At 41.4% G+C, this 14,326-nt stretch overlaps 1 protein-coding gene across 4 annotated transcripts in view; it reads right to left on the bottom strand.

Moving 5' to 3' along the window:
* Positions 1-14,326, bottom strand: part of UNC5D (unc-5 netrin receptor D) — a 608,576-nt gene that overhangs the window by 37,740 nt on the left and 556,510 nt on the right. For all 4 annotated transcript variants that reach the window (XM_059909243.1, XM_059909244.1, XM_059909245.1 and 1 more), the window contains 2 exons: positions 8,613-8,781; positions 6,647-6,874 (listed from right to left, as the gene is read on the bottom strand). In XM_059909243.1, the coding sequence (XP_059765226.1) occupies positions 6,647-6,874; positions 8,613-8,781 (397 nt within the window). The remainder of the gene's footprint in view (positions 1-6,646; positions 6,875-8,612; positions 8,782-14,326) is intronic.

Below are 14,326 nucleotides of genomic sequence, written 5' to 3'. Positions count from 1 at the left end.
TTAATATTTAGAAACTACATAGCATCATCACACTTGAAGGGAACTTAAGGTACTTAGTGATTTAAAACTTGATTATTTACAGAGGAAAACATGGAGACCCTCCCCCTTACCCCCAAGAAAGTGATTTGCCTGAAGTCACATGGCTAGTGACAGAGCTACTATATCAGTACTTGTTCATGGTCTAGTATTTTTTCTACTAGATTTCCCTGCATTTTCCTATACTATGCTTGATTTTTTTTTTTTAATTTTATTTATTTATTTATTTATTTATTTAATTTTTTTGGCTGTGCTGGGTCTTCGTTTCTGTGCGTGGGCTTTCTCCAGTTGTGGCAAGTGGGGGCCACTCTTCATTGCGGTGCGCGGGCCTCTCACTGTCGCGGCCTCTCTTGTTGTGGAGCACAGGCTCCAGACGCGCAGGCTCAGTAGTTGTGGCTCACGGGCCCAGTTGCTCCGTGGCATGTGGGATCTTCCCAGACCAGGGCTCGAACCCGTGTCCCCTGCATTGGCAGGCAGACTCTCAACCACTGCGCCACCAGGGAAGCCCCTATGCTTGATGTTTTTAAGAGTCATGTGAAGGTCAGACTGCTATTAACATTGTCCCATAAGTAATTTTTCATTGGTGCAAGATATATGTAAAGATGACATAAGTCAGTCTGTTTTTCAATAAATGCTGGAGAGGGTGTGGAGAGAAGGGAACCCTCTTACACTGTTGGTGGGAATGTAAATTGGTGCAGCCACTATGGAGGACAGTATGGGAGGTTCCTTAAAAAACTAAAAACTGAGCTACCATATGACCCAGCAATCCCAGTCCTGGGCATATATCTGGAGAAAAACATGGTCCGGAAGGATACATGCACCCCAGTGTTCATTGCAGCACTGTTTACAATAGCCAGGACATGGAAGCACCCTAAATGTCCATTGACAGAGGAATGGATAAAGATGTGGTACATATATACAATGGAATATTACTCAGCCATAAAAAAGAATGAAATAATGCCATTTGCAGCAACATGGGTGGACTCAGAGATTGTCATACTGAGTGAAGTAAGTCAGACAGAGAAAGAGAAATATCGTACGATATCACTTATATGCGGAATCTAAAAACAAATGATACAAATGAATGTATTTACAAAACAGCAACGGACTCACAGACTTCGAGAATGAACTTACGGTTACTGGGGGTGCGGGGGGAAGGGTGGAGGGAAGGGATAGTTAGGGAGTTTGGGACTGACATGTACACACCACTATATTTAACAAAGGATAACCAACAAGGACCTACTGTATAGTACAGGGAACTCTGCTCAATGTTATGTGGCAGCCTGGATGGGAGGGGAGTCTGGGGGAGAATGGATACGTGTATAGTATGGCTGAGTCGCTTTGCTGTGCACCTGAAACTATCACAGCATTGTTAATCGGCTCTACTCCAATATAAAATAAAAAGTTAACAAAAAAAAGTCAGTTTTTGCCCTGTGGTTATATATACTATCTAAGCCATCCCTGAGATACAGAATGGAGGATATTAGGAATTTTTAAAATGGATATCCACTTACAATTATCACCGAGGAAAACTGGCACCTCTTAAAGATTTCTGCTTTAGGGCCCCCAATTTAAATACAACCATAATTTATTTTTACTGTTTTTTTCTTATTTTGCTTACTTTAATCTCCATATACTGAACCAACTACATACAATTAACAGTGTCTTGTAACCTTGTACAAAATATTAAGCAATTATAGCTATTTTGTAACAAAACAATTACTTATTAAAATGAAGAAGCCCAATAATGAACTAATCACTGTATTTATATATTTGTAAAGGCACAACTGGTTTCAGGGTGCAAGCTTAAAACCCTCTCCAAATAGGATAAATTGTACTTAACACAGAATTCCCAGTTACGCCCCTTCAACCTATTGTATTCCGCTCAGGGGCTGGGCCTAGACACTGTGTTTTTAAATACTTCTCAGATGATGCTGATGTCCAGCCGGGTTTGGGAATCAGTGGTACAAGCAACTCTGCTGAGCTCCTTCGGAGTCATTCACACGGATGCATCACCCCGAGAGTGGAATCTGACATCCATCTGATTTTTTCCTATCTGCCTCCTATGTGATAAGGGCCCTTGGCTAAACCTCTGAGTCTACTGTTAAATTGATATCTGTGTTAATTAAAGTAGAAGGTAGGGTCTGGCTGGTTTCTCGTATATAAGATGTACCTAAAGGCTATGGTTGGTGGTTTTTCTGTCTCTCCTATTTCATCATTTCACATTGGCAGTTGCTAGTCATCCAGGGCTGGGAGTTGTAGCCAGGAGAAACTTGTGCTTTGTGCCTCACTGAGCCATTTATGTTGATTTAATGAGACAGGCAGCGATATTCAGGTGTGCTTCAGGGATACTAAAACAAGCAGGCTGAATTTACATATTTATGAGCCAAAACTGTTGAACTTAAGTGTGCACGCACACACACACACACAGAAGTTATGTCGCTGTGGTGTTTTCCTTTAAATGTTTTGCGTGAACGATACTTTCCAAGGTTGTATTATTGATAAACACAAGAGCTACATCTGGAGGAAATCCTCTGAAATTAGATTCTAAATCTCCATTAATGCCAAGTAAGTAATGAGGACCCAGAGGTACTGAATAGGAGTGCTGGGAGCAATGGAGAAAAAAATTAGTTGTGTTTTTTTTTCCCTCTAAGATAGGGCAAGTGCTTAAGTCCTTCCTTTCCCTATGTTAAGGTTTGTTTGAACTATGTGTGTGTGTGTGTGTGTGTGTGTGTGTGTGTGTGTGTGAGAGAGAGAGAGAGAGAGAGAGAGAGAGAGAGAACGAGAGAGAGAATGTAATAAAATACAATAACAAAAACCTAGGTCTTAACATGTTACAACTTTGAAAATATATCACCATTCCTCAACCTTTGGTTTGAATTCATCAAAAGCGCCAATGTCAAACACAAACATAAAATTGCAGCTCTAATTACTACAGAAATACAGGAGCAGGAAGGACAAGTCATTGGTCCCTTTCTCACCTTCAGGCAGATGGCATTTGTATTTTTTTCAAAAAGCCTATCTGAGCGGATTTAATTTTCCATAGAGATGGTTTTAGATGTATTTATTAGAACATAGCTTCAAAAATCTGAAACCAAATTAATTATGTCTTACCAAGGCGCATGAGGCATTTTGTTTTTGTCATTCAAAGAAATTGCTACTAGGATTCAGATGAAATATCCCCAGAGCGAATGGGAAGCAGCCCTGCAGGAGGCAAAGGAGGGCACAGCAAAAAATGAAGGAATGTTTGTTCGATTACTAAAATCCTATAAAGGAATATTTTTTGGTGAGGCTACTATCTTGCCAGTTCCCCACCTAGTTCTAAGAGGACAGGAGAGTTGGGTCTAGAAGCTGCCCTTCTTCCAAGGATTTCCAGTGAGAGGGAGGGTGGGCTTTTAAATAGTTGCGGGGACATAGTTTCCCAGGGAGATGGAAACGGGGTGAAAATGCAACCATGTCCTTTAACCAGGCTTCCTTCTTGGTTACAAGCCCCGTTCTAGCTGGGCTCATATGTATCATTACTTTGAGCTATGAAAGATGTACTACAATAAATACAGCGACTGTCACAGCCACGCTTGGTCTCTATTTCCAAATCACAACAAACATTTTCATTACAGTGATAACAGAGGCAAATTCCAGGGTAGGCAATTTCTGCAGAAATGCTTCACGAAAAAAAAAAAAAACTACCTATGAATTTTGATTAAGAAGTTAGGGTTCTATTCGAGTTATAGAAGGTGAGTCATCACTGCATACGAGATGTTTGGCTCACACCACACAAGTTGGGGGGAGCGAATATTAATGTGTGAAGTCTTTTAGAGGTTCCGAAAGTGTCCTGTTGCTACGGCTTTCTTCAAGTGGAACTGTTTTAGTGGGTTAGTAACTATATATTTCCCTCTAATTAAATACCATATATGAAGCCATGAAAAATATGACATAGATGATTTGGGATATGAAGGACATTTAAATGAACCTGGGGACAAGGTCCTGAACACATTCACTTAGCAAGGTAAAAATCCAGAAAGCAAGATTCCTTTCTTGCACAAAACTCAGAGACTAAGACCGCGGAGTAAGCGGTTGTGTTCAGAAAAGCTACAAGTTATGTTCTAATCTTTCTGTGGGCCAGAAAAGTTATTCAACCAAGGCTGATGGTCTCTCGGAAGCCCAGGGGAGAAGCATGCCCTTTGCTGTTCACGACAGCTGTCACATACATCCTGTCAATAACAAGTACAACCCAACTCAACTTTAAAATCAGCTTTATTTGACATAATAGGAGAGGGAAAGAATCACTGGAGGTAATCAGATTCCGACCAATGGGGCCAAAGGTATCTCCACTGGAAAAACATTTCTCTACAGCAAAATTAAAGAATTTTAAGAAATCTCTCTCAGTGATGAAATAAAGATATTTATATTCAATTCGAGGGAGAATATCAGTTTCTCCAGCATGGATTAAGAAGGGTCTACTACCCAGAGGGATGGATAGTGGTTTGAAAAGCTGTGGTTTGAGCCTCACTTTCATGATTCCCACTGCAATTCAGCTGTTAACAGTTGAGCTCTTCTAGAATCTGAGAGCAATGAATGGGAATGAAAATACATTATCTGCAAGTCCCTTAGAAGAAACTCCTTGGGCAAATGTCTAACTCACTGGTATATACATCAGCAGTGAGACTGTTATTCAAAGAAAATTCCAAACTGGTTATGATCGCTGACTTCCAAGGCAGTTGTGATGAACAGATCGTCAACAGTAACCCTAGTTAGCAGTGGGTTACTCATATGAGCCCAGGAGATTGGAAATCCTCCCCGCCCTCCATGTTTACTCAGCTTTCAAAATCTGTCTGAGTTACTAAACATCCAACTTGTGTGATGGTGCATTTTACAACTATTCAGTGGTGGCAGTAACCTCAATTTTCTTTTTGAAGTACAGTTGATTTACAATGTTGTGTTAATTTCTGCTGTACCGCAAACTTTTTTTTCTTATTAGTTATCTATTTTATACCTATTAGTGTCTACATGTCAATCCCCATCTCCCACTTCATCCCACCACCACCACCACCACCCCCTGCTCTCCCCGCCTGGTGTCCGTACATTTGTTCTCTACATCTGCGTCTCTATTTCTGCTGCCTTGCAAACCGTGTACTGAAAAGTGATTGTTTATACATACATATATATATATATATATATATATATATATATATACACACACACATTGTTGTTTATATTCTTTTCCATTATGGTTTATCACAGGATATTGAATATAGTTCCCTGTGCTATACAGTAGGACCTTGTTGTTTATCTATTCTATGTATAATAGTTTGCATCTGCTAATTCCAAACTCCCAATCCCTCCCTCCCCCCATCCTCTTGGCAACCACAAGTCTGTGAGTCTGTTTCTGTTTCATAGATAGGTTCATTTGTGTCATATTTTTAGATTCCACATACAAGTGATATCATATGTCAATTTATTATTTTTGATTACTGAATGTCAGGTATTTTATCTTGGAGAAATCCTCTTATTAGGGTGTCTCAGAAGCAGATGAAGAGTTTAAAATGCCATTCCTAGGATGAGGCTTAACTGCTTACACTGAAGTTCTTTACAGAATGGCACCCCTTATGAAAAAGGTCCCTTTTGTGAACAGCCAAATATGAAGCGTGCCCTTTATAATGACCTGTGCTACTGAAGAGGTAGTCAGGGAAGATCTGGGCACATAGGTTGGCACTGTGTCACCTTTATTGGTTTATATTCAGGATTCAGGTCACTGTATCTCTTCTGTTGGTAAATATGAGTTTTCCAGCTCAGTGTCTTAAAAGCTAGTTCCTGAGAAAAAGCTCTGCATCATGGACTTAATGATCCAGAACTGGAATAGCTGGCATCTGGGATGTCTCAGGAGAGCTATGTATATAGGGGCAGAGCTTACACAGGCACTTCTGTATTATCTTTGCTGCTATTAATAAACTTGCACTCTTTGTGAGTAGCTAATTTAAAAGGAATCATGCATGATTAAAAGGACCAAAAATGGAAAGCAACCATCTCTGCCCTAGTAACCCTAAAAATTAATAGACTGTGTGTCCAGGATGTCACATGACAGCCTGCTGAGAGGTATGCTTTATAATTGTTGTTCCCCAACTACAACCTTCAGGTGATCAAGCACTTTTCTTACTGATTGCTGTACATCAAATAATTCTTGTTCCTGTGGTTCACGCCATTCTCTTTTTCTGGACATGGTATCCCTTCCTCTTTCGCTCTTAAATCTCATTCATGCAAGAAAGTACCCTGAGGGTCCTCCAAAACTCTTCTCCAATTCCTCTCTTGCCATTGGGTCTCTGTTTTCTGAATCTCAACTATACTTCGAGTCAGTTTTCTCGTTTAGCACACAGTGTTCCTTATGTGTTCATTTAACTCTTCTCTCCTCTTGACTGCCAAGTACCTTGTACCCTCAGCACATTGTTGGACACATAGTAACACAGCTCTTGTTTCGAGAGAGGTTTCCCCATCGAGCCAGTGATGTGGGTTCATTTTCCAGACCCTCTGCAATCAGATTCTCTATTGATACCGATCTTCAGGAAACCCCATGCTTTCATGACACCCCAAGAAGAATTACAGAGAAAAGGCTGACCTGAAATGCACAAGGGGTATTGTCCACACAGTAGACCCTCAAGTTGTAGTCCAGAGAGTTACAGGACATGCAGCCAAAAACCGCAACCTTGAGCTGCTTCACGGCACAGTCTGTGATTGGTTCTCCAGTGAGGGCGTATGTCCCGAAGCTGTCTAAGAGCACGTGGCACGCAAAGGGGTCCAAAAGGCAGTAACAGGATGTGGATTCATCCTCTACCGACATCACTTCCTGTTGGGAAAAGGTCTGTTGAATTCTCTCAGCTTGGGAAATCAAATGTGATTTAACAGTCACTTTGCAAGGACCTGACATTTTTTTCAGAATATTTTTATTGAACTCATTTTCTCAAAATAACTGCCGACATCAGGAACCGAAGGAATGGCTATATTCAGGGTGTTGGGATTCGATTTAGTAGATTATAACAAACGTCACTTTCAAAGTTCTCCAATTTTCAGTTAATTTGTTCAAGGCCAAATTAAAAACAACAACAACAACAAAACAGCCTTGAACATTAATATCAATGAGCAAACTTTTATGTTTTTATAAAGGTCTATTTCTGAAAACCTCTTTCCCTATCCTTAAGGTAATATTTATTTTCTTTCAAATTATTTTTTCCTCTTTCATTCCATCAAAATCATTCACGAGGGACCATTCAATAAATGGTTTGGATAAGACGTATCAGAATATTTCACCCTCCCTGATAAGGTATGTGTGACATGTGATAGAGCATGAATCTAACACCATCTGGATGTAAATGACCGTGAGGAAGTGCTGGGAAGAAAAACGAAGATGGTAAAAATCAAGGCAAAGCAAGACGTAATGGAAAAGAGAACAAAACCCGGACCCCTTTATGAAACCCATGGAACTTGACACCCCAGGAAATTTGCCTGTGGTTGTACCACAACTGAATAAATAGCAGAATGCATTTTCAATAAAGAATAGCGGCGAGTTTCAAGACATAGCTGGGCAGGGTAAATGTCATCCACTGAAGCAACTGGGAATTTTCTTCTCCTCAAGAAACATCATTTTCCTTTTACTTCTTTTGCCTGAAGCACCGACTGGGGAGGTAAGATCCCAGGGCTGGAACAGGTCATTGTGTTCCAGCAAGATAGTTCACCTGCTTTCATGCAAACTGACCTCAGACACCAAAGGAATCCCTATCAGACAGATAAATCAGAGGTTTCACTAAGAATAGTCATTCCACTGCCATCTTTCTTTGCTGTGGCGGTCTCCCTTGTCTTTACTCTCCTCTTGTGGATTCTCATTTTGTCCCTTTTATCCTCTCCTTGTACTGTTTCTTACATGTACTCATACACACAGGGCAAGATAGAGTGATTTTCAATGCATTCATTAATTCATGAACATCTATTTAGCAGCTACTCTGTTTCTGAATACTTCAACCTGGATTTGTTACAATCCCTATGATGGCAAAAACAGATAGAGTGATTCCTTTTATGAATCCAGCTTGCTTGCCTTGGGCCTCTTCTCTAACCCCACAGAAGCCACAGAGGAAAGTCAGTTCAGACAGGGACATGGCCTGGGAACAAAGGCGGGAGTCACAGTCTTATGTACCAACGGCAGATACACAGGGTACATGTCTATGAGGGTAATTACAACTGTATTCTAAAACCCAAAGAAAAAGCTCTGTATCCTCTCTGGCCTCTCTTTTCCATATTCTCTCTCTCCCTCTCTCTCTCTCTCTCTCTCTCTCTCTCTCTCTCTCTCTCTCTCTCTCTCTCTCTCTCACACACACACACACACACACACACACACACACACACACACTCACACACCCTGCCCCCAAAACACTAGCCAATACCTCGAGGATGCTGTGAACACTTGCCACCAAAAACAAGTAAATGCTCACAAATTTCACAGCTGACTTGTGTGAAGAGAGGGTAAAAGTTAAATCCATTCCACGGGTGGAACCCAAACCCCGTTTTTTAAAAAAGAAAGACTCAGGTCTCACCTCCCACTTGCCCTGCTGGGTCCTCTTCTTTAAATGGATATTCCAGTGCTCAGAACTGACGTCTGCACAGTGGGGTATGGTCAGGGCAAAGGGAGTGGTGACAGTCATGTCGGGGGGACCACAGGTGACTTCCGGACTCAGGAGTACCTCAGATCCATCTGACTGGAGGCTGTACGGTTGGGAAAGGATAAAAGAGAGCAGCAGGTAAAGGAGCGGGGCATATGTGAATGAGAATTTAGTTGCAGGTTTAGCAAAATCCTTCCCTGGGACTCCCTCCTGAGTGACACCACCTCCTGGAGGATGCCTCTTCTGGACCACAGCCATCTATCCTGAACTGCTCAAGCACACAGACTGAGGTTGAGCCTAGATTTCAAATCTAGCTTTTGAAAAACAAAATGACAAATGCTTCTTCAGAAATACAGGGCAGAGCAGGAGAAAGCAAAGACCTGGCTGGCGGGTCACACACCAGCTGCTGAATCCTTATTCTCATTGATAACGTTATCAATGACCAAGGCCAAGGACCTCACAGAAATGACCGATCTGGTAATCTTACCATCATCACACTCCTTTCTCCCAACAACACATTCTATATATATGTTTAATGCTAGTCAGCAACAAAACAAATTATTTTTGTGAACAAAGCAACACTTCAAACGTACCAGGATTGAGTATGTCTCTTCTGGTTTTGAAAACATTTATTTTCTGCCAATGCACAGATACACAAGTTATATAGCAATAGCACAGTAGACAGTTATAAACGGCATAATCAAATACATAAATATATATGTTTCATCTCTTTCCTATTTTAGCTCTAAATTTAAAATCATTCTACCTAAACCTGGTGTTCAGATTTTTCTGTATTGTGAATAATTTACAATAGGAAGGCAGAGCCACGAAACAGATCAAAGAAATTTAACTAAAAGGAAATAAATACCACCTTACTGAATGCCTCCCTCTTCCATTTTTGTGTCTTTTGTTTTTAATCTCTGCCCCAAAGAGTAAATGGGGTAGTTCACAGGACAGCAATCAATGAGAACCCAGAAGTCTCCTCATTTACCCCAACTGCTTATATGTTTTTGAACAAGCCGGTTGATTTTTTTCCCCTTTATTTTCACTTGTAAGAAATATACTGATACAAAAAAAAAAAAAAAAAAAAGAAATATACTGATACAGAATATAGTCCATAAAGCAGTTTAGGACTCTCAGACGAACAATGCAACATGAGAGCTAGGACTGGTATTATTACCTAAGCTTTCTCTCATCTCGCCTAGGAAGGACATTTAAGAAATGTCATCCCTGGTCAAAAAAGCAACCCTTTGAGCAGGATGGAATCAGTACTGAAAGATACTACCTTGTCTGTGATCTTGTGTAAACAAACAGGTTTTCTGTGAGTACCCCTAACATGTCATTAATTTCTGAATTGCTTTTGTTGACACTGCTTGTTCCCTCTCCAGTTGGTCATGGCCGCACTTTACCTCATTATCTATAATTCACTGTTGCGATAAAAGGCACGGGGGCCTATAAGCTAGAAGGAGCATCTTGTATCTACTGTATCTAAAATAGACCTGAACACCATCACAGGGTCTTCTTCCCTCCCCAAGAAGCACTGGAGCTGCCTTCCGAAAATTCAGCCTTCCACGTAGGCAAACCAAAGTTATCAATTCTTCCCATACAGGCAAAGCACAGACTAAACTGAAAATGTCTTTTATGCATTTATATGTCGAAGCAGGGCAGGCAAGTCGGGGAGGTGGGGTGGGTTTGGAAAGTCCTGTATTAGCAATGACAAATGCTCTGTGAACAGCCTAGAACGCTATACTTGAGGTTTGAAAAAAATGTAAAATTGCAGCGTGAGCTGTACCCAGCACGAGGTGGCAGCTTGTGTGTGGTTGCCTGCCTGCCGCCACTGGAGAGGGTTAAGTGCTTTCTGTGTAATTGCCGCCAGCGTCCTTCACAGACAGGGATAGCAGGGGTGCTTCTGAGTGACCAACGACAAGCTCTCCTAAAAGAACTGTTTAATCGCTTTCAGAGAATGATCCCCCCTTGTTGAACATATTATTCAAACATATGGGAACTGGGGGAATTATTTAATGCCAAGTGAATGGAAAGCAGCTAATGAGGTGAACTCTCACACTCATTGTGAACAGCAGGGCTCCTTTCGGTAATAACGTTAAGCAGCATGAGGAGTCAGAGATGGTGCCCGGAGAAACTTAGGTGGGGACTGGGGTGGGCCCTTGCATTAGGCAGCCATTGGGCATTTCCGGAAGTGCAAAGGAAGTAAATTAAGACACATCTAATCCTCCTACTGTGAAAAGGGTGTCCGTGCATGTAGGTCTGTCTTTGGTGAAGGAACAAAACTTGATCTCTCCGTTTTTTTTCCCCGACAATTAATAATAATTTGCCCTTTTCTGCCACCTTCTATCTGTGGCAATCAGGGAGATTTACAGATATTAATTAAAGCTCTCCACACGCCTGTGTGGGCACAGGTGGTAACAACATAAGGTCACAGAGAAGTCAATCACAGAGATGGCAGCCAAATCACCACACATTTCTGACTTGCAGGCTCCTGATCCCTGTGAACAGAGGCACTTTGTTTCTCTGTTAGCACTAGGAGACTGCTGGTCAAACTGCTGGCTCTCGTGACATCCCAAGTACAGATGGAGGAAAAGATGTAGTGCAAGTGTAGCCATGAATACAGACCTAGGACATCTAGGGACAAGACAGCAGAGGAGAGAAGGCTTTAATTGGGCAAAACCAAAGATTTGTGAGGAAAGCACGGATGGCATTTAAGTTTGCCCACATTATACAGTATATGCCAAGGAAGTATTCGTGCTCTTGCTAGGTGTTAAAAAAAGAAAAAAGGCAACACATTTTTCTAAAATAGCTGTGAGCTAATAATAACTGGGAACTAATAAGAGCAGCGATTTCAGGACCGTGATATGAACGATGTCAGTGCATCACACACCCTCCCGTATGAAAAGTCTGGTGGCGTAAGACTTTTGCTATTTAATTTTTTCATTGTGTCCCCCACCCCCCTGCCTTTTTCTCCATATATATGCGGTGCATGTTTACGAATGCTTACGGATACAAAAAGATCAATAATTTAAGAGCCAGGTCTGTGTAAGCAGGTGGCTTGTTGAGTAACTCTATGGAAACATGGTTGTGAATTCAAATTTCTGCTCTCGCAGTGCAGCTGAGAATTCTGGAGAAAATTCTGCCAGCTTTGCAGCTTTGATGCCCCCAACCGCAAAATAAATATACATGGCAGGAAAAGGGTGCTGGTAAAGGGCCTGGGAGCATCTTGCTTGGGAATCTGGCAAGACAGAAAGCCCCACGTGACTAACCCTGTTTAGTTACCAGCAGGGGAAACTAAGAGGAGCCGCAGAGAACATAGAATGTGGATGAAAAGAACATTCTTGTGTCCTCACTTTGTGGCATCATCCCTGATATTACACCCCTCGTCTGACCTTTCCTGTGGCATGAAAACCAGACATGGTGGCAGAAGGGAAAGCCTTTCAGAGCCTCACTTGCCTCCCATGCAACATAATACCTACTCTAAGATTGTTCTAGAGTTAAAAGAAGTAAAGCCTAAAAAGCGTCTAGTATGTGCTCCATGCATAAAAGTTCTGCTTCTCAACTCTGAACTCCCACCTCTCCTACCTTTTTATGAGTCTTATTTCTATAGCAACTGTGTTTTTGAGATGGCTACTTTATTCGGTAGATGGTTCTTATCTCAGTACGTGCTTTAAGAGAGTCCCCAATGCCTTAGGGATGTGCACTCTAAGAAATGAAGGCACCTTGGCAGTGCTTTCAGGCTTCCCTTCCATGGTCTGTCCTCAACTCATGATACTGAGTTGAGGAATCCCACTAAAAATGCCAGCTTGTTCCCCCTCGAGGAACTGCATTTGTTTCTGCTGCTCTGGAATTTTCCTCCAGACATCCCCATGATTATCTCCCTCGTGCCCTTCAGACCTTTGCTGCAATGACACCTACTAACAAGGCGTTCCCCAGTTATGCCTGAGCCGTGGAACTGCAACATTCCTATATCAAAAGCTGATCTTTGTTTTTCTTTGACTTCACACTCATTGCCCTCCAATGCACTATACCATTTGTTTATTTTTCTCTTCCACAGACTGAAATGTAAGCTCTATAAGGCCAGGGATTTTTTTTTTTTTTTTCTGTTTTGGTCATTGTTGTACCCATTTCCCGCACCCCAGTGCCTCATATAGGCTGCAAGCACTCACAAATATTTGTTGAAGCAAGCTTAGGAGCCAGTGGTTTCCACTGATCAAATCTGGAACATCTTGAGCATCAAAGTGAATAATGGTAGTAAATGATGATAAGCCACTGAATAACATAAGAACCCACGAAAGATACAGATATAAATGAATGGATGAGTGGGATGGGAAAACTCTTCCATACAATAGGAAGCCAACTAATAAATGTAGGAAGTCATCATCTGACAACCAATCATATTAATAACTGACTCAGTTAAGAATTATGAACGGGATGCTAATATAATTGGTGAAATTTTTAAGAACAAAAAGGAACTATTTACTTGGTTTCAAAGTATCTTCCCACAAGGTACTTAATAATTACAAAGGGGAAACATGACTTTATACAGACACCACCTAACCCAACTTATCAAAGTTAATCTTGCCAGTAATGGGATGAATTTTCAGAACATACTTCCCGATAAGAAAAAGTGAAAAGAACTCAGCATCGCTTCTGTAACATTCCTGCCAATAATACATAACCTGAATCTAATCATGAGAATTATCAGACAACTAGCAGCCCAAATTGAGGGACATTTCTGCAAAATAGCTGATGTGCACTCTTAAAAGTAGTCAATATCATGAACCAGAGACAGACTCAGGAACTACCCCAGATCAAAGGAGACCAAAGGCATGTGACAACAAAACGAAGTGAATGGAACTGGATTTTCATTTGCCATAAAGGACATTATTCAGATAAGAGGTGATATAGGAACCAAGTCTGCAGAGTAGATAATAGTATTGTATCAATGTTAATTTCCTGATTTTGATAATTGTGCTGTGGTTATGTAAGACTTTGTGTTTAGAATATACACACTGAAGCATCTAGGGGGAAGAGGGACGTCTTGTTCACAATGGTTAAAAAAATATATGTGGATGTGTATTTATTAATTCCTCTCTCCATATGTGCATGTCTCTCTCCATGCACATGCGGAGAAAGAGTAGAACACAGTAAATGTAGTAAAACGTTAACATTTGTGAATCTGGGTGTGGGAGAACTGGGAACTCTTTATACAGTTGACCCTTGAACCACACGGGAGTTTAGGGGCGCCAATGCTCTGTGCAGTCAAAAACCGTATCCGTGGTTCCACATGCATGGATCCAACCAAGCACAGATAGCAGTGTTTACTATTAAAAAGTGAACCCACCCAGTTCGAACCTGTGTTGTTCAAGAGTCACCTGTACTATTCTTGACACTTTTCCTTAAGTTTGAAATTCCGTCAAAACAAACAAAAAAATATGAATGAATGAATGAAGAGAGGCCCAGGGAGAACCTGTCCGGAACTCTTACAATGAAGTCAGCAGGGTCGCTGACAGCTGCACACAATGTGTGGGGGAGGTGATGAACGTTCTGCACTTGGTGGTGGTGAGGTCATGGTCCAAACCTTGGCACACCGTGACTCACGTTCTGCAGCGCCCATCTGCACACCAAGGTCACAACAG

Source organism: Balaenoptera ricei, chromosome 21 (assembly GCF_028023285.1).
Source record: "Balaenoptera ricei isolate mBalRic1 chromosome 21, mBalRic1.hap2, whole genome shotgun sequence".
Classification (NCBI taxonomy): domain Eukaryota; kingdom Metazoa; phylum Chordata; class Mammalia; order Artiodactyla; family Balaenopteridae; genus Balaenoptera; species Balaenoptera ricei.
This window is presented reverse-complemented; position numbering and strand designations above follow the sequence as displayed.